Below are 21,357 nucleotides of genomic sequence, written 5' to 3'. Positions count from 1 at the left end.
GGTGCTGGTTCTTCCTCCCCAGGTGCATCACCTTGCACTTGTCAGTGTTGAAACCCATCCTGTTCTCATCCGCCCACCCCTGTAACCTGTCTAGCTGTTCTCATCCGTCCACCCCTGTAATTCGTTTAGCTGATTTTTTTTTTGCATTTATTTCTTGTGACCCCACCCAGCAATGTAGAGCAGAGTGCATCCTCCATCTACTTTATTTGTCTTAGAGGGGAGGATAGGTGCAAAGTTGCCAAACTCTAGGCATCCAGTCCAGTGGGGTCTTTCTGGATCTCAATTTTCATCTTTGGTGACTTAATTATTATCAAGTTCTATTAGATCCAGCCCCTACTAGACTAATTTACTCAGGGGACTTCGTTTCTGGATCTTAGTTGGACTTGGGGGCAAGCTTGGTGCTCACAAGTCTGGGTCAGTCCTGGGCACAGGGCACCTGCAGAACTTTAAAGTAGAAAAATAAGATACCTATATAGATTAGGTTCTTTTATGGTATTAAGGAGCAGCTGGGCAGGAGTTTTCAGCTGTTTGGGTTGACTTTTGGGTTGGTTTCTGTATACATGCTTTTTATTGTTATGGTTTTAGAAGATTACCATATTAATTCAATAAGCCTCCCACCCAATCAGCATGGGGCTGGGGGGAGCTTTGGACATTAGATTCATATACAAATCAGTGGGTTACAGACAGCTCCTGTGGCTCTGATTCTGACCCTGAACCTGGGTCAGGGCCAGAGTCAGACCCACAGCAGCCTCCTGCCCCACATCCACTTGCCCTCTGCAGCTTCTGCCCCCTACTCCCCATATACTATCAAGCACAGCTTGGCTCCAATCAGACTGGGTTCCCTTCAAAGCGTGGAGTACAGGGAAACTCTGTCCCCTGCCCAGCCAATCAGTAGTGCTGCCACTGCAACATGGCCTACCAGGAGCTAAGCCATGTGCTCTGATCTATGACCTGACAAGAACACAGACTGAGTGACATCTGACATTAAAGGGGGTGAGGAGAGAAAGGGGCAGAGACTGTGGGGAGCAGGGGAGAAGGGGCAGAGATTATGGGGAGTGGGGAGAGGCAGAGACTATGGGGAGCTGGGGTGGAGGCATGCAGGTGGCAGGGGTGGGGGGTAGGAAGGCTGCAGGGGGAAGAAATGGGGGCAGCTTGATCCCCACAGCTACCTGACTCCCCAGGCAATGCTTTTCCTGCTGCAGTGGGAGGTGGAGGGGTAAATTTAAGACAACCTTCCAATAATTAGATTCTACACCTGGAAAATTTCAACAAATTTATACATTTTCCATATACAGAATCTATTTATTGGGGGGAGTATCTTAAATTCAGGGTCATCTTAGATTCAAGTAAATATGTTAAATTGATCTGCACGTTAGAAAATGGGGAAAATATGTCAGACCTAAATATTATATTCACTATAATTTATAAATCACAAATCACAGGGTGAACAGGGACCAGTGGGACCGGATGGGCCTAGAGGACCCCCTGGGATAGGCTATCCAGGAGTCAAGGTAAACCCTACATTGTGTTTACTTAAAAACAAACTGAATACTTCATTTGGCAAATTATATAAATGTGGATCTGGAAAGGAAATCTCAAAAGTTATCTTGTCTGGCTCTCTACTTGGATGCAGAATCAAGAATACATAGATCTTCCTTAACAAATGTTTTCATAGTCTGTTCTTATAAACCCCTAGTGATGGGGATGTCACAAACTCCCTAGGTCACCTGTTTGAGTGTTTTATTATACTTCAAGTTAGAAACTTTTCCTAATACTGTACCTTCCAGGCTACAAATTAAGTCCTTAACCTCTTTTTTCCCCTCCCTAGAAGTAGACAATAGATCATCACCATCTTTTTTATGATTTCAATAACCATATATTTTGCATCCAACCTCAATCTTCTCTTTTCAAGACTAAGCAAACTATTTATTTTATCATTTCCTTACAAAAGTCCTGCTTTAAGTAGCTTATTTGTGGGGCTCTCCTTTGCATTCTCCCCAAATAGTCTACCCCTTTCCTAAAGTAAGATGCCTAAACTGGATGCAGTAACTCCAGCTGAAGTCTCACCAGCACCTAATAGAGCAAGATAATTAACTATCTTGTCTTACATACACTGTGCTAATACATTTTAGAAAGTCGGCTGCCTTTTTTTTTTGCAACAGCTGCACATTACTGACTCATTCAATTTGGTCCATACAAACCCCTAGATCCGGGGTCAGCAATGTTTTTGGGCAGAGTGCCAAAAAACACCTGCAACCTCGACTTGTAAAATGTTACGTTAGCGTGCCAGAGGCGGATAGTGAGGAGCCACAAGTGGCCTGATCTGTGTTGTTAAAGCACAGCCCTGTCTTCTTATTTGCCATCTGCTCTGAGGTGTGTGCGCCAAGCAAAATGCCTTTGTACGCCATGCTTTGGCACCCATGCCAGGGGTTGCCAACCCCTGCCCTAGATTCTTTCTTGCTGCCTTGCTGGTTATTCCCTGTTTTGTATTTGTTTTGTTTTTCCTATTTTAAGTGTGGTGCTTTCAACTTGTGTATTTATTGAATTTTATCTTATTTCAGACCCCATTCCCCAATTCAGTCACACTCATTTTACAGTCTAATCCTGTCCTTCAAAGTGCCAGCAACTTCTCCTGCATTATTGGAAAAGTGGGGCTAAACCTAAGGTGGTACAGGCAGTCTTTGGACTTATGACACAATTGGTTCCTGAAAACTGCATCTTAACTCGAAACATTGTAACTTGGAACCAATTTTCTCCTAAGAAACAATGTTATAAATGAGGGATTGGTTTCTGAACCAAGGCCCGATACCCTATTTTCACCAAAAAATACCCCAGAATTTTGTATTTATAGATAAGTAGTACAGCTACATTAATGTACTTATATTGTAAATAGAAATTATATTGAGTTGGAAGGACTTCTTTGAGGTGACTTGGTTGGACTTTTTGAAGGAGTCTTGGCTGGAGGCTTCTCAGGAGTCTTGACTGAAGGTTTTTCTGGAGTCTTGTCTGCTTTCTTAAACAAAGTGTCCAAGGAAGTTTGGACAGAAATTCTCTAGGGAGATGAGCAATGCAGCAAACTTGTTTGGTGGCGTGGTGGGGATGTGGCGTGGCGTTTCATTGGATCAAGCATTGTAAAATCGAAACTGATGTCATAAAGTTGAAACAGGGTGTCAATTTATAAATGTTGTAAGTGCGAAACATTGTCACTCGAAAATTGTAAGTCGAGGACTGCCTGTATTACTCTTACTGAAGTAAATAGCTTTGCCACCGAGCTCAAGAGAAACCAGATCAAATCCTAGAGATGTAGTGAAATTTGAACCCAAACCTGACCTGATTTTTAATATATAGAAACTAAAAACTCTAAAGTCATTTTTACTTAGAGAAAAAAAACAGACAAAATTTCATGCAAATCCTTTGAAATTAGTGTAAATATAATGATGCATTTCAATTGCCTTGGGATTAAAACAAAAGAAAAATAAATTATTTGGCTCAGCCCACGTAGTATTTTGCTCACAAGAGTTAAGATGACTGCAAAGGGTAAGGATCTGCAATAGGCTGCATTTGCAGAATTCTTGCCTCACATATTTCCTGGGCTTTCACCACTACACAATCATTCCAACACTACTGGGAAGATAATTAATTTCATTTTATTAATTGGAAAATTAACCCATAAAAGATTGACATTTTGGAGGGATACTTTTGATTAACTTGTTGCTTTTTTCTTTTTAGGGTTTACAGGGTCTTAAAGGTATACCTGGATCAAAAGGATCACATGGAGTAGGCATTCAGGGGCCAAAGGTGATTTGCAAGGGAAGGGACAAGGAATATATCTGATCAAAGACAAAAGCTCCCTGCTTTGAGAGTACATTTTACTATGGGAACAGTAGAAAGAATATATACCCATTCACTTTGGATCACAAATCACATTTGATCTCTGTGGGAAAACTCTCATAGCACAAGAGTGCTCTACAAAAAGACATAAATGAATATGGCCGTAAAGCAGAATGTATGTCTTTGAGTTTGCTCTCAAATGCTCTTTAGCACATCTCTAATCTGTAAAGCCACATCTGATACTGTACTGCAACATAAACTGCAACATTACCACTAACAGTTAACGTAAATGAAACAGAATTGTCTAAGTTTCTGGATGATATATTTGAAGATTCTGAATAGGAAATCCACTCCATTCTGACCAGGCTCTGAAGAGTTGCTGGGTGAGACCAAAACATTTTCAACCTGATAATTGTTTAATGCCTAAATAAGTAAAGATTTGCCCCATATGACATAGGGTATCTTATTTTTTTTGCTAACTGTGGCTTAGTTTGGTTTCACAAGCATGACTTTTTACTCTGTGTGATGGTGTGGACTGGCTAGCCCTGGGGAGGAAGGGGTTAAAGAGAGATGTTGGGCTGCAGTGACCCTGCCCCAGTAAGCTTGTCGTTGAAGACTCCAAGAGAGGTATGGAAAGGGGAAGCTGGCTCACAGTGGGGAGGACTTTCAGTGCTGATTGAGTCTGACTTCCAGTCAGAGATCTGTGGGTTCCCAAGTTAGTGCAGGTGCCTGGGTAGATTGTAGCAGAGGGACCAGGGAGTTGCCCCCTGTGTCCTGTTACACACTGAAAGTAGAAATAATCATTTGAAGCATTTTAGAACTGCATTTTCTAATGCAGAATTTTATGTAGATGTTGCATATAAATGTAACATTCTAATGCAACCCAAACTGATGGTTCTCTGTTTGTTACTAGGGAAAAGAAGGTGAAGCTGGACAAAAGGGGGATCCAGGACCTCCTGGGGCTGGATTACCGGGACCCAAAGTGAGCTAGTTTTTTAATTTTACCTAGAAGGTGCTTGTTTAAATTCTTGCCCAGTTTTTTCATATTTCATGAATACCTTTTAGTAAAAAGAGTTAGTTATGAGTACAGATAAAAAGTAACATTAGTATCATTAACTCCAGAGAATTGTGTTTCAGCTGCTTAATATTCATAGTTTCAACTGTTGATGTTCATCTTTTTAAATAAAACCGTGTTTAAATGATGGCATAATAGTAGCAACTAGAAGAGTAGCTGCTATGCTAATGAAAACTAAGTAGTTTGCCAAGAGTGATGAATTTGTGCAGAATAAATGGAGTTCTCAGAAGTTTCCATTTGACTCGTTCATGTCATTTGCCTATATTGCACAGCATTAACTCAAACTCTACTAAAATGTAACCTGTTTAGTTTCCAAAATGCATTAACTTCATAAGCTGTGGAAAAATTAATATTTATCAAATTTCTAAGGGAGATTCAGGAGAACCAGGACAACCAGGAAATCCAGGAATACGAGGATTAGATGGAAACTCAGGAGAAAAGGTAAACTAATTTATTTGCTGTATATAAAAGCTCCTTACAGATGTTTAAAACCCTCCTAAAAAAACAGCACTTCAAACTCAGTGCACTCCTGAGTTGAGTGCAGCACAGCACATACCCAGAAGAGGCACTGTATTAGCTGGACCCAGCTCACCCAAAATTTGTATAGATTAGTGGGTTTTTTGGGCACTTTTATCTAATAGCTGATTTAAAAAGCACCAAAAAGCCCCGCTAAAGCACCCAATCTATACAGACACTGTGGAGCTGGGTTGAACTAATTTAGCTTCTTTCAGGAAAGCATTGTCTTTTTTTTTTTTTTTTTTTTTTAATATCAGCAGCCAAAAGCTTTAGGCCACAAAAGATTGAATTTGGACCCTAATTGCAAGTTGCATCACATACTTCTCATGGGGGCAGCTTTACAATGGACAGATGTTCATCTGGGAGATGAATTATGTGTCCTCCCTCAGTGGTTTTGCTGGGAATAGGCAGTTTAAAAATCTGGATAAGTTTCTATTAAAACCAATGATCCTGAGAAATGCGTTAAATCTGCAACCATTCTAGCTGGCTTGCCCAAGTCCTGTTTGTGGGATATGCTGACCAGCACATGATTTCCTGATCCCATGGGGTTACAAATATCATGTGCCACAAAAATCGACCCCTTATTCAGACTTTGTGCTACTGGGGAACCCTGGTGGAACCTGCCAAATCTGTATAGTCAATCAGTAGGATCGCCTGGAACCTAGAATTAGTATTCCTTGGAAAACTTTGAAATTTCACATAACTAAATTCCATGAGAAAAAACCCCCTAATTTCTCACCGCATGGAGATAGACAGGGAGAACCAACATTCTGTCCCTCAAAAAAGTTAAAAAGCTGAGCTGCCCTGTGGTGTCTGCCTGCCTGGCAGTCTACAAAAAACTGAGAATTCAGAAATCTTAGCTCAAACTGGGCTTCCTGGTGCTATAACAGAAAGCCTTGGAATCCTTGGCATGAGTTGGCATTTCCAGGGCTTCCAGGCTCCCTGTGGCAGAGCTATTAACACAGGGACACACCACTGGCAAGCAACAAACAAATCTTAAATCTTTCCTTCAGAAGACTTAATGAAATCAACATGATTTCATGAAATATTTCAATTCAAACAATTTCCCACTGTGAAATTTCCAGTTATCTCAAGCAAACTCTTCAGAACAAGAATGAAAGTTGCTTTACATAGATACAGAAAGTACAGCATTGTGGTTTGTGTGGAGACTGCTGTGGTGCAGAATTACTAATGTGATAATGCATATAATTCTTTTTAGGGGGAAAAAGGACAACCAGGTATAAGAGGCCCAGATGGACCACCTGGAAAAGGAGACATTGGGCAAAAGGTATGAACATACATGGATACTTAAGAAATAAAACAAGGTTATATATCATTATTTGAATGATAGTTCAATGACTGACATACATTTTTAATTACTTTTTTGTCTCATGCAAGTAATAGTCTCAGTTTATATGTTTGAGATGTGAAGGTTTAACTCGGAGTAAGTGCGATAGGATCAGATAGTAAAAAAGTACATATGGAAAGCTTAGATATTTACAAAGCACAAGTACTAAAAATTAAGTCCAAAATTTCACTGAAGTCAGTGGGGAGTAAATGTGTTCAGGAGAAATCATAGTTTTTGGTCCCTAATATCGATTTATGAGTCTACAAAGATTTATTCAAAGACACAAATGGGAATTAGGCATCTAAGGCACTTGGTGCTTTTAAAACAAACTGTCTACCATACATGAAAAGAGCTTTAAAGTGATGCAAACTAAGATGGCATGTTTTGATCAGGGTGAGAAAGGAGAAAAAGGATTCCCAGGACTGGAAGGTGTTAAAGGATCTCATGGATCTCCAGGACCAAAAGTAGGTTTGTTCTTTTTCTATATTCCATCTTTTGGTACACTGTATCAATACCTCTTCAAGACTCTGATACTATGAGACTTTCATAGAAAGATGGAAAAACAGAGAAATATTTTCATCTGAATGAGGCAGAAACCCTCAGGAAAATGTTGTGTGACCATATAATTAAAGTCTTTTTGTTATTGCCTATACTCAAGAAGGCCAAATTAAGGTTCCACATGTAACAGGAATTCTAGCCTTTCTTAATTTTTGACTGTTCAGCTTTGCAACTTTAACATTCTTTTAATGTAGCTTTTATGTATAATAAATAGCTGCTTTGACCAGGAAAGTAATTCAAATCACGTTTCATATTGTTCCGACAGTTCTTGCAAGCAGCAGTCGGTCAAAAGACTGAATTCAAATAAATCATTTCTCTTAAATAAGTCTTTGAATCAGTGCTGGCTTCAAGCTTGAAACTCAGTTATCAATAAGTTTAAAGATAAAGAATTTTTGTACAAACTTGATTAATTACTCATTGTAACCTAGGTGCCTCTCCATTTTATGTGTTTTGATTCTTTTATCTTATGTGAAAGTATTGAAAATTAAGTTTCAAGTAAATGGAAAAATATGTAAATATCCACTTCAAACTGAAATTGAGATGTTTTATTGTAGGGTGAGCTTGGATATAAAGGCTCAACTGGACCACCTGGACCATCTATTCGTGGACCACCTGGACCAAAGGTAAATCGTCTGAGATCTGTTTGCTGGAGACTGTATAATGTCCCCCTGCCCTGGCAGCAGACATCTCCCATCCCCGGCTCCACAGCTGAAGCTGAGGGTAGGTAATTGTTCCCTCTCCCTGGGAGCTGACTGCTGCTGGGGCGGGCTCTGAGCCTGGCCAGGACAATGTCCTCAGGCCCCAGCTCCACGATCACAGTCAGGGCTAGGAGATTACTCCCTGCCTCCAGGAGCTGCCTGTTGTCAGGGGCAGGGGGCCATTGTCTAGGCCCAGGCTCTGAGCTCCGAGCAGGCAGCTCAGGGGCAGGGAGCTATCTTGTAGGGGTGTGCAAATCCTATTCAATTTGGATTTGGCCCAAATTGGGGACAGTGTTTCGATTCATTGATTTGGAACACTGTGCCTGATTACATTCGGCTGAATCTGAAGATTCGATGCCAATTTGGAGAATCAGTGATTCAGATATATACACAGCTTTAAATGTTTTTTCTACGTACCTCGAGGTACCAGGCATGACTCATGAATGCTGCAATGCTGGGGTGGATGGAACCTATAGGAGTGTGGGGTGCCCCCCTGCGTGCCTGGCAGCAAACCCGGAAATGGACCGGAAGTACTTCTGGTCCACTTCCAGGTTCACCGGGGAGCCCCCCGTGCTCTCTTGGCTCAGCGATCAGCCACAGGGGCCCCCCTGCATGCTCCCCGGCATACCCAGAAGTGGACCAGAAATGTTTCTGGTCCACTTCCAGGTCTGCTGTCGAGTGTGCTGGGGAGCCCCCCGCACTTTTGTGGGACGCTCCATCTGCCCCAGCATCGGAGCATTCACAAACCGCCTGCTACCTAGAGGTATGTAGAAAAAGCATTTAAAGCTGCGTCTGTTTGAATCACCAAATCTTTCCAAATCGATTTGGAGGGTTAATCTCTCCAATTTGATTCAGATTCGGAGATTTGGTCACTGAATCAGGTTGACTCTCTGCCAAATTGAATCAGCAACCAAAGCTTCGCGCAGCCCTACAGTCTTGAAGCCGTAGCTGGGGGCTGCCTGTTGTTGGTGCAGGGGCACACTGTCCCAGCTAGACTCCCAACTTGGAGCTCACCCCAGCAGCAGGTAGCTCCCAGGGAAGGGAACAATTTCCCACCTGGGGGAGGGGGATTGTTCTCCTACTCCTGCTGCCTGGGCTGACTGGGAGCAAATTTACTTCTGGCCATCTGTCTATGAATGGATTACTAATCAGTCACTATGCCGTGTTTAATTTGCTCCATGCATCTGAAGGTAGTGAATCAACCTCACAGTTGACTGACTGACTGGGCAGTATGTGTCTGCACGTGCAGACAGTCACACTTTACTACTCAGTCAGTTAGTCAACTGCACTGTAAAGCATCTTGTGTAGACACACCCAGTAATAATTTTTAATCACACCTGAAATTAATGCATTGAAAATTGCAGTAATTGGACAGGGATGGAACTTGACCCTCTTTGTTTAATGCAGACTAATGACTATCTGTTGTCATACCATGATTTGTGCCATAATAAAGTGTAATTTAACTTAAGGCGTTTCTGAGACAGACAGGTTGGACTAAGAGAGTTTTGGATCAGGAATTTTTTCCCTTGGGATAGGATAGACAAAAAAAGCCCACTAGATACATTGCCATTCTTATGGCATTCTGGAAATCTGACTTTAATTTAATAAGGAATAAGGACAAGAATTAAATGTTGTAAATTGATATGTGATATTTGTAATTTCATTGCAACTTGTGGCCACTGTCTACAGAGGTGATTTAGCACCCAGAGATAAAGGTCACTGAGATGCACATGAGATAGTTGATGGACCCTGGGCATGTCTACACATGCAAATGCTACTAGATGGGTTTATTCTACAGTAATTTACTGGGAAGTAAACCCATCCTGGGCAGGCATCCATGTAAGCAGGCATTTGGGAGCAGATTTGCTCCCAGTGGGAGCAGCCTGGAAACAGTTCCCAGCCAGCCAGAACAGTCTGGGACAGTCACCAGCCAGCTCCAGGCTCCAAGTGCAGACACCTCCGCTCAGCCTGGGGCTGGCTGGCAACTGTCCCAGCCTTGGGAAGGCCCCAGCCAGTTCCAGGCTGGGTGGGCAATTTTCCTGTGCAAGGAGCTCTCAGCTGCGAGATTGCTTTCCTGTGATCGGAGCAGCAGCTGTGAGATTGCTCCTTGGCCCCAGAAGCTGCCTGCTGTTAGGGTGGGCTCTGGTGGCAAAGCCTGGGCTGGGATAATGTCCTTCTGCCCCAGCAGCAGGGAGCTCCAAGCCCTGGTTCAATGATCACCCACCCCAGCAGCAGGCAGCTCCTAGGGGCAATCTCCCAGCTCCTGCTCCATGATTGAGAGCTCCCTGCTGCCAGGGCAGGGGGACACTGTCCCAGCTTGGGCTCCACCACTGGAGCCCACCCCAGTAATAGAAAGTTCCCGGGGACTGGAAGCAATCTCCTGCCTCTGCTGCATAGCTGACTGGAAGCAAATTTGTTCCATGTTGGCTGTCTACATATGCCTTACTGTGCAGTAACTACTCAGCAGTTAAATTTGCTACCTGCATTTGAAGAGGAAACGTTACATCTTAGTTAACTGATATACCCTTCATGTGTTCATGATTCCCTTCTGTGGATGGAGCCAGGACTATTCAAAGGTGGGCTGAATTCCAGGGCTGAGGTTGGGCGAGATGACTGAAGGGTGCCAGCATCACAAATCAATTATTTAGCATGGAGGTTATTTAACACTGTACTGGATCATGAATACACTTTTTCATCCGCAAAAGTATACATATTTTCCTTTGTGGCTGTGGTTTAACTTCCTCCTCTGAAATTAAGAGGATAAAGGGATGATCATCAAGTCAACATTTTTTTGTTAAAAACAAAATCACACCAAACCAATTTGATTTAATTGTTTTGTCAAGACTACTAGCTTGGTGGATAAGGGGAATGTAGTAGGCATAGGGATCTATTCTGAGACAGGTGTTTTAAAACACTGTTGTTTAATGCATGTGAGATTAAAGAGCTTATTGACCAAGTTTGTAGGTGACACAAAATTAAGAGACTGAAAAAACTTTGACAGGATAGGATTATGATTCAGAAAAATCTTGATAAATTGGAGAACTGGGCACTAGACAAGAAAATGAAATTCACCATAGGTGAAGGTAAGGCGCTATATCTAGAAAAGATGCAAAAGGGGATAATGATCTAGGACAGGCAGTAATTTTGCTGAGAAGAATTATGGTGTCTGAAACTGCATGAGTAAGCAACGTGATGCTGCCACAAAAAGCAAATGATTCAGGGCTTTGTTAACAGAAGCACTGTATGTAAGACATGGGAGATTATAGCATTATACTATTCAACAACCAAGCCAAAAAGTTGAAATACAAATTCCATGAGAAAAAGTCAAGAGTACTAGGTATGTTTAGTCTAGAGAAAAGAATCTAAATGGGGGGATATGATAGTGGCTTTCAAATATTTGAAAGGCTGCCATAAAAGAGGTAGAACAGGAGTTCCTTTCCTTTCCACAGCAGGATGTAAAGCAATGTGTTTAAGTTGTAGCAAAGAGGAATTTTGATTAATTCTCAGGAACATCTTTCAAACAGGGAGAACAGCAGGACAGTAGAACGCGTTTCCCAGGGAAATTATGGCATCACCTTAATTGGAGGTTTCAAGAAGAGGTTGTTTAGGCAGCTGTCTGGGAGGCGGTGTAGGAACCTTATCTGTAAAGAGGATTGCATTTGATGATCCTTCCAACTCTGTGCTTCTAAATAGCAGCCATCTTCTTTAAAATCCATCTCCTATCTATTTTATGTTTTAGTCACATTAGAATAGACCTACATTCTGTAGAATAAGCCTACATTTTTCTCATTAAGGCAATACTAGATGTGGTCATGTCAGTGTCTCGAAGGCCGTGTCTTCCTGAATGTTACAGTAGTTCCCTACAGACCAGGGTCAATGTGCTTTGTGCACAAGGCTTTTCACTCACTGCAATAAGTGTTTCCAACACGGATCTCAGGGCCACATGGCCTGCAGGTGTTACTGCAAAGCAAGTATTAGATATTACATTGTTAGAGTCAAATCCTGCTCACTTTATTCAAACGAACAATTTGCTGTTACAGGACTACTCACATGAGCAAAATGTGAAACTGACCATGACTTGCTAACAAAATTATGTCTAAATTTAAGGGTTAAGCACTTTGGAAAGTTTTCCTTTGTGATTTTTTTTTTTTTTAAAGAAAAGCTTTTTTTTTTTTCTAAGCAGCTCTAAGGAACTGTTTTATCATGCTAGCAGTTTAATCACTTCTTAAACAGTCAGACATTATCTAGTTTTGACAGTGGGATCCACAAGGCATAAACATAGAGTTTTTCTGGTCATTACAGATAGGATAACTATCTACTTGAAGTTACTTATACCCAATTTTCTTTTACCTTTAAATAATCTCTCTGATTAGTTTGCCATTCTTTGAGTGGTATGATAGGGGCACACGAGGTATCCTTGTGGAGTAGTAAGGGTTAACTCCTTCCCTAAGGGCTGACTGATAACATCAACAGAAAGCTGTTAGCCATCCTTGTGTGCCTGTTAACAGTTGAACTAAAGCACTTTTGAGAGCAAGAAGTCTTCCTGCCTTTTTCTGAGCTATGAGATAGCACACCGTGGAGCCTGGTTTTGCAGCTTGTAACAGAACTGTTGACATGGTTTTGCAAAGACCTCTTCTTCCCTCACCCCCCGCTGACAGTGCCACCTTCATTCAGAATGTATGAAGAGAAAATGCTCTCAGTTCAAAAAGGTTAGTTGTTTTGCTAGAAAACATCTAAGATGTTCTGATGAACACTTTGTTTTCTGTATAATATTTAAAAAAGAAAGAAATATAGCTCTTGCCGGGATACTGCCCTTTTGAGGAATTATGCGAGTAGCACCTCAAATCTGAGCCCAGAGACTGTTACGCTTTGAATGGACCTGTGGTTAGGAATGAGATTAATTGATCGATGAGACCATTCCAGTCACAATTCAAAAGCTTTATTAGGATATGGAATGGCAAAGACTTATTAGTACTAATAAAGACAATGATTACACAGTTTTGGATTTAGGAATAACAGGTCTGCTGGCCAGGCATCTCTGTTTTCCTGGGGACTCTTGCTGTGTTGTTTTTTTCCTGCCAAGCTTTGGAAAAGGTCCAACTTATTGCTTGCCCTAGGCCCAATATTTATAGATGATTGATTTGACATGCTAATAATTGGACTCTCGTTTCATTTAAAAATGTCTTTGGCCCATGGGAACTTTTGGAACTGGATGGAACCAGATTTTAATGGCCCCAGGAAAGAGGTCAAGGAATCAATTTAGTGAAGGCTCTTTATTTTTTAGGCATCTGACCCTACTCTGTTAATCATAAAATTATAGAAAATTAGGGTTGGAAGGGAGGTCATGTAACCCAATCCCCTGCCCAAAGCAGGACCATCTCCAACTAGATCATTCCAGCCAGGGCTTTGTCAAGCTGGGCCTTAAAAACTTCCAAGGAAGGGGATTCCACCACCTCTCTAGGCAACTCATTCCAGTGCTTCAAGACCCTCCTAGTTAGAGGGTTTTTCCTAACACCAAATCTAAACCTCCCTTTGCTGCAACTTGAGACCATTGCTCCTTATTCTGTCATCTGTCACTGCTGAGAAGTCTAGCTCCATCCTCTGTGGAACCAGAACTCTGCTACCAATTCCCCCCTCGCTCTTCTCTTCTGCGGACTAAATAAGCCCGATTGCTTCAGCCTCTCCTTAGCAATCAAGGTGTTTACAGCACCACATACCGTACAACCGTGCTCATCTGGATGCCCGCCTGGGCTTCATTGCCATACTCCTGCTATGGCCAAAATTAGCCACGGTTTGGGCTACTTTTGTCCTCCTGCAGAACTTCTGAAAGAAGAAAAATTGTGCTGACCTGGCACCAACAACTCTTTCTGGAAGAGACCACATATCCTGGTTTACTTTGGCAGAAGCCACAGGGCCATCATGTAATTAGCACATTTTTAAAACAGTTGGTCTTCAAATTCAATCTTCAAGGCATAATACACTTTCTAAGCATTTGAAATTTGTTTCACAAGTAGAAGAGTAAAGGAGACCAGAAAACTTTTCTGAAAAATATTGGTGGCTTCCTAAGTAGACCGAGTCATTATCATTTTACTACCAAAAGTATATGGATATCTCAAGCTGCTTTAGAGTGAAAACTGTAAATAGTCAATTTTTTTTTTGTGTATAGGGAGATCCAGGACCTATCGGGCAAAAGGGAGAGGATGGAATCCCTGGAAATTCAATAATGGGACCAAAGGTATGTAGCTTGGTAGTTCAAAGAAGAGATGGAATAAGAAGAAATGCAAGGGGTGCATCTACATGTGCAAATGCTGCTAGATGGGTTTACTTTGGAGTAAACCCACCAGGCGCAGGCATCTATACGTGTGCCCATTTGGGAGCAGATTTGCTGCTCCTGACAGTAGTTTGCTTCAGCCCCCTCTGACCATGCACTGCACCCTGCAGCAGCCAGGAGGAGCTTTAGGCTCCCCCTGGGTGCCAGACCAGGGGCTGGCAGGGACAACAGGGCCAGGATACAGCTGTCTTGTCACATGGGCTAAGAGATTGCTCCCTACCCACAGCAGCTTTCTGCTGCCAGGGCAGGCTCTGGTGGCAAAGCCTGGATGGGAACAGTGTCCCCCTACCCCAGCAGCAAGGAGATCCTGGCCCTGGTCCACTGATTGGGGATTCACTGTTAGCTACCTCACCAGCAGATAAGGTCAGGGGTCTAGGACCTCTGCCTCCCCTGCAGTTCTTTCCAAGCCCTGTTCCCCTGATCATGGGGTTGGGACCTGCCCTTAACTGGGACCTGCCCTTAACTGGGATACCCTCTGCCCCTGGAGCTGGCTGGAGACTGCCTGAAACAACACAGTCCCCAGCCACCTCCACGCTGCACATGCAGACTTCTGTGCAGCCCAGGGTTGGCTGGGAACTGTCCCAGTCAAGGCCAGGTCCCAGCCCCATGTCCATCACTGCCCACACAGGGAGCCCAGAGCTGGTTGGGAGATTGCTTCCTGCCCCCACTCCACGATCACAGAGTGGGGGCTGGGTGCTCTGCAGCTGGGGCAGGGGGACATTGTCCCAGCCTAGGCTCCAGTGGCAGAGCCCGCCCTGACAGCAGGCAGCACCAAGGGGTAGGGAGCAATCCAGGCTCCCAGGAAGAAATTTGCTCCCAGTCAGCCTTCTACATGCGACTTACTGCGCAAAAATTACTATGCAATTGATTTGCTACTTGTGTTTGCAGGTAGCAGATTAACTGCCAAGTAGAGTAAATTAATGTGCAGTAAGAGTCTACATGTGTAGATGCAGATGCTTAATAAGCAGTAATTTGCTCTACTGTACAGTAAAGTGTCTTGTGTAGATGCATCCAAGTTGTACTTAGTGTTTAATGTTTGTGCAGTGTAATGTTTGGATGAAGCCCGAAAAACCTGAACTGCCTGATACCTCAGTTCTTTATGGATTTGGTTTGGAATAAGCTACTTTTTATATACATTCGATCACCTCAGTAATTATGAATAAATAATTATTCCATGTGCATCCTGTTTTGCATACGTAACATAAGAGGTATGCCTTATTCCATGGGAGGATACATTCTTGAATTTATCTCAGATGGTCTTTGCCTCATTCCCATGGACTTTATCCCTATCACTAAGATCTGTCAATACTTAGAAATTTTGATGAGGGTCAAACAGCTTGGCTGTGAGTCTTGCAGTATTGCCAGTCTTAAGCATTCAAAAATACAGTAAGTTAAGTTTCAAAGTTAGGAAGGTTTTTAAAAAAAACAAACAACACATGTCAAGCTCCATTTTAAAGTGGTTTTAGTCTTTCGACTCATTCTTTTTTTTTTTTTTTTAAGTTTTTATCTGTTACCATGATGGTCAGATGTTTACATGTTTGATGAAAACCAGTTCTTGTGAAGTTTCCTGATTCCAGTTGTTGGTGCTTTAAAACAAGCATCTAATGTTACAAAATTAATGATAAAACTATGAATTGGCAACACTGCATTTTGTAGCTACACTCATGAATGCAAGTTGTTACAACACTTATTTTAATACCATTGCCAAATTATGCACCAAGATTCATATTATTTTAAAATGTTACATGTATTTTATTTTCTATTTTCTTCTCTCAGAATTCACTTTAGTAGTCTATTATATAAAAAAGTAAGACATAATAATATTGCAAAATCAAGCGCTCAAAAGTAGTAAATGCCAAAATTAAGTTTGCCTGTATAACCTTAATTCAACCTCTGTGGGGTATATACATTATAATACAGCAGGGCTGCTACATGGCATGCCTGACAAGGACACTACAAAAGAGGATATTTATAGGGAAAAGGGGCTGCTCATGGTATTGTAGGGGCTGGTAGAATAATATGTGGAGTTGGGGGGAAACTGAGCTTAGAAAATGCACATTGGTGTTGCGAGGGTAGGCACAGAGTGCCTCCAGGAAGAAGTAGGCACTGTCATAGTGCCACCTTCCCCACCAAGTCCCAGACACAGCTTGGCTGGAGTGGCCCTTGGGGCAGTGGCTTGGGTCCTGGGGGCCAGGAAAGGCACAGGACTATATCAGGTATCAGTGTCAAGTGAATAGCCTTGATGCTGGCCCATGGTGTGATCTCAAGCAAGTAAAACAGGGCTGCCAGCACTGCTGGAGGGACAGGAATGAATTGGCCCCAACACTGAATGGGATTATTCCACAAAGACAGAAAGAAGAACAAAACTGCACCTCCCCTGTGGCTGCACTTTCAGTGTTATGGGGCAGGTATAGACGGGGTGGTGGATTAGTGACCATCTAACCCTGAGTAAACTGCTGGAATATAGTCTGTGCTTGATATAATCTAGCCACTGTGTCAACAAGTTGGGCTGCCCTATGACAGTTTTAAGCAACATGTAGTTTAGTTTAATTACATATAAATATGTACTGTTTCACCCACCAAACCTCTGCCCTAGTTCAGTGTAGAGAATGGCAGGTGCTTACTTAACCAGCAGCTATTCATTATCTGGATTTCTCCTCATTGTTCTGTGTGTAGCTTCATGTTTTACTTACTGGTATGAATACAGACTTTTTCCCTCATGGACTTTTGGTTGATTCTCATTCTCTCGTTTGAACACTTCACAGATTACATGAATTTGTTATTGCTGTGAAGTGGGAGTAAACTTAGGCACAAGAAACATTAAGGCTAGGGACAGACATTCAGAAAGCCTGAATTGATTCAATCTTTGCAGGTTAGTTTAATCTAGCTAAGCTTTATCAGTTTTGTAACCAGACAGACATCCCAGAAATGCAGGCACATGCCTGCAGTGGCTCAGGCTAGAAGGCAGCAAGGGCCTAGAGCAGCCCTCCCTTCCTTCCACAGCATGGAACTGAGGGGGTGTGGCCAGGCTCCCAGGATGCTCTGATTAGCCCAGCAGGGAATTGATAACAGTGTTTATCACACAATTAAGAAAACAGAGGGACACTACCAGCTACTTGCTGATTCTGCAGGACGGAAGCCAGCATGTGGTTTGCTAGCTAATACACAGACACCTCCTCAGCAAGACAGAGGGGAGGGGGGGATTTCTGCTTAACAGGGAGTGGTGAGGGGAGGGGGGAAACAGCCTGCACCCTCTGGAGCTGCAGCCAGGGAGCAGAGGGGAGGGGCCAGCCCTGCTGTGGAGCAGAGAGCCCTGCCCAGCCCAGAGAGCATGCTGGGATGCTGGGGGTGTCTGGTTTATCTTAAACCAACAAGGGGTCTGGGACAGACATTGCATAAACTGGTCTGACCCAAATCAGTTTAGTCTGATATTCAACCAGGTTTATCTCAAACTGGTTTCAGCCATTTTCAAACTGGTTTATGTGCACTGAACATTTGTTCTGTTATAGGTTTAAACCAGTTTCTGATCACTTAAACTGGTTTATGTGTAATGTCTGTCCATAGTCTAAGGGTGAAATATCCTCTAATTCTGAGAACCAAATATGAGAACCATAGGACCTGTTTTTTCAGTATTACATAGCACTTTTTTGTGTTCAAATCACATCTAGGCTGAGCTCAGTTACAGCAATGAGAAGGCAAACACTTCAGCAAATTATATTCCAGGGCATTAATAACATGACAATTAACTGACTAGTAAAGTTACACTAACCTCTTCTTCTGATGTAAAAATCCAGATTCATCATTTGGTGCAGGGGCTTACAGAGCCTTCCACAGCCTTTGCTGAAGACCCACAGGTAGAATGTTGGAAGCTGCAGGGGCAGAGGGATAGGGGGTGAAAAATTCTTGACGTGCCTTCTTCACTAACCCCTTTAGCATCCATTTTCAGTCACTGTTTGACACAAGAGCTGTCCATCTAGCCCACTGTCCTGTTTTGATGTAGTTCCTATTCTCTTCAGGTCTTTAGTTTTCTAGTAAAATATATTACAGTACCCTTAGGGTAGTTTTCCCAGCTATTAGACCATTCCTTCAGGTCTCTCCCCATGCTCTTTCACTTACTAAGCTTTTCATATCAACAAGAGAAGCAAAGGAGCTCAACAAGAAGTCTTAGCCCTTTCCTAAGCTTTAGCTTTAAAGCAGAGTGAAAGCTCTTTTATAATCTTTCAGCATTTCTCGATATGCATTGGTAGCTAAACTACAGCTCCTATAGCCCCTTCTCTAATTACAGAACCCAGGGTGCTTTGCTCTTGGGCTGAACTGGGAACAGAACCAGAACTAGACTTTGAAAATGCTTGAAGGGCTAGCTCCCCCACTGTCTATTCAGTTTTCACATACATAATCAAGTTTCTAGATATACAAAGAGTTGGCTATCCAGAATACTACTGCCAGAATTTGGGCATGTAAGTGGATAGACTGAATATCTTGTGAACCTGGATAAGCTGAATTGCACAGGAGGGAACAGGAATAAAAATCTTTGTAAGTGGCCCAACATACCACTTATGACTGCATCCAGATGAGCACAGCCATGCAGTATATGTGGGGCTGCAGACATGTCTGCAGTGCCACATACTGCATGTTCAGTTCTCCACACTGCAAGGGAGCAGCACAGAGGGGTTTGTGTATAACTGTGTATATGGCAGTTTTAATCTGACAGGCCCATTTTACAAAGCAGTCTAGATTGTTCTGTATGATTGCCCCATCCTCTCATTTTTTACCATTTTACCAATTTGTGTGTCATCTGCAAATTTTAAATCAGCAGTGATTTTATATTTGCTTCCAAATTATTGATGAATGTGCTGGATGGTATTAGGTCTAGCACCAGTCCCTGTGGAACGCTACTAGAAGCACTTCTATTCAGTGATGATTCTCCGTAAGTGATTGATATTTGAGATTCGACAATTAGCCAATTAATTTACACCATCATTCTGTTGTGTGACGAACAACTGTCAGTCAGCATAGGAATTTTGCTGGTTCCTTGTCCCCATTTCAAGGCATCAACTTTTAACAAGAACTCATTAAATAAATTATACATTATGCACACACATATTGACTCTGTAGTTGCAATGAAGTAAAGCTTCATTCTTGAAGTAGCATGGCATGGCTGAATCATCACTGATTATCAGTAGTATTAGCTTTTCTGCTCCTGATTAATTGAAAAATAGCGTAGTCAGCCATTCCTTGGATTTCTTGTCCCCACAACAAGAACCACTTTTTACAATGAGTGCACTATTTGGCAACATATACAATAGTAATCAACCTTTTAATTTTTTCTGCTTGCCATTTCTTATTGGACTGGCAGTTTCTTTTCTGCAGATTACATCTGATGCAGTTTCAAATCATCCATGAAATCTGTTAAGCCAACCAACACTTGTTTGAAAATTTCCATTGCCAAACATACAGACTTCAATGCTTTTTGTCAAAGGAGTGGGCTGTTTTGAGGCATCCTAAAAAATCAAGCATACACAGCATTGTCACTGCTACTGTTCTTTCATTTTGGACCCAGTCACATACTTCACATTCTCTTCAATTTTGGTGAAATCCTTCAAAAAACATGAACAGCATTTGCTAAGTCTCTTTTTCCAGCTGGAATCTTTTGACTCTACTACTTTTGTCTTTTCTACTAATGAAAATTATCTGCATTTCCTGTTCCCTTTGTCAGCCATGGTGGGTATCTATATGGACAAATTAACAAATTACTGAGGAGTAAAAGGGAGCAGAGAAATTACCATGGATCACCTGACCAACAGTAACTGTCTGTGTGTCTGCTTTGACCATGTGGAACGTGAGAATAATTTGGGGTGCTTTGCCCCCAGTGAAACAAGGACTAAACTATCATGGCTTAGCTTTCCCTTACTAAAGGATGAGCGAGAGCATTGGCAGTTACTGCAGGGTAGGGTTTTCTCTGTTTAACTCACTTCAGGCTGTTCATTTGTTGGCACTCAGCATCATACCACTGGGATGCTGGAAGAGTAAAGGTCAAAGGTAAAGGCCAAGTCAGAAGCCACTGAGGACAAGGAGACAGGGAAGCAGAGTAAGAAAATAAAATGAATCAGAAGCTGGAATCACAACCCAAGTGTTCAGGAGCAAGACAGCAGACACGTGTGCTGCACACAGATGGGTATAAATTGGGACAGGCAATCAGGGGAGCTGCAGGCATAGACAGCCTGAAACACTCCAGCTGACCAAACAGACAGGGTGGGGGAGCAGGCTGTTACAGTCCCTGACAATTTGCCTTTGTAGCTACTGAGTACAAGAAGTCCATGGAACCATGATAAGAAATAATATTATTTCTTATATGTGATGTACTATATGCCTTTTATTTTAGATGTAGTTGTTATAAAAGATTTGAAGTGCAGGACTTTGATTCAACTACATTTTAAAGCAGGAAATAGCTAGAAAACTTCCCCAATTCTTAGAGGAGAAAACATGTTAACATCTTGTTCTGAGTTTTTTGTAATGGTCAGCTAAGGTTAAATGAAAACATCTGTTTGGCAGCTCTTTAAAGAGATGGGATTTGGAGTAAAAAAAACAAAAGAGGAATAAACTTATGTTCCAGGTTTTTCTTTATATACATGAACACGTACATGTCTGTGTACACACACACACAAGGGTGACTAAATATTTTTAAAACTTCCTCAATTTTGTACAAACATTGAAAGCCAAGCAGATATCTACTCATAAGAATAATAAGGAACCTCTATTATCATTTCATTTGCAATAGTTGGACTCCTCCCCTTTTCATAGTTTCATAGTTTCTAGGGTCGGAAGGGACCTGAGCAGATCATCTAGTCCGACCCCCTGCCATGGCAGGAAAGAGTATTGGTCCCGTAGCCTGTCCTCATAGGGCCTGCCCTGTTGTCCCCTGATCATACAAGTGGCCCTCCTCCGGACCCTCTCCATGCTGTCGACATCCCTCTTGAAGTGTGGTGCCCAGAACTGGACG

At 42.2% G+C, this 21,357-nt stretch overlaps 1 protein-coding gene across 1 annotated transcript in view; it reads left to right on the top strand.

The window, feature by feature from the left end:
* Positions 1–21,357, top strand: part of COL28A1 (collagen type XXVIII alpha 1 chain) — a 148,189-nt gene that overhangs the window by 71,228 nt on the left and 55,604 nt on the right. Inside the window, exons 16-23 of the mRNA XM_019533740.1 lie at positions 1,443–1,511; positions 3,730–3,798; positions 4,745–4,813; positions 5,276–5,347; positions 6,642–6,710; positions 7,163–7,234; positions 7,883–7,951; positions 14,193–14,261. Of these exons, the coding sequence (XP_019389285.1) occupies positions 1,443–1,511; positions 3,730–3,798; positions 4,745–4,813; positions 5,276–5,347; positions 6,642–6,710; positions 7,163–7,234; positions 7,883–7,951; positions 14,193–14,261 (558 nt within the window). The remainder of the gene's footprint in view (positions 1–1,442; positions 1,512–3,729; positions 3,799–4,744; positions 4,814–5,275; positions 5,348–6,641; positions 6,711–7,162; positions 7,235–7,882; positions 7,952–14,192; positions 14,262–21,357) is intronic.

This window comes from Crocodylus porosus, unplaced genomic scaffold (genome assembly GCF_001723895.1).
Source record: "Crocodylus porosus isolate Cpor-Errol unplaced genomic scaffold, CroPor_comp1, whole genome shotgun sequence".
NCBI classification, from domain to species: domain Eukaryota; kingdom Metazoa; phylum Chordata; order Crocodylia; family Crocodylidae; genus Crocodylus; species Crocodylus porosus.
The sequence above is the reverse complement of the archived record's forward strand: the minus strand, read 5'-3'. Positions and strand labels throughout refer to the sequence as shown.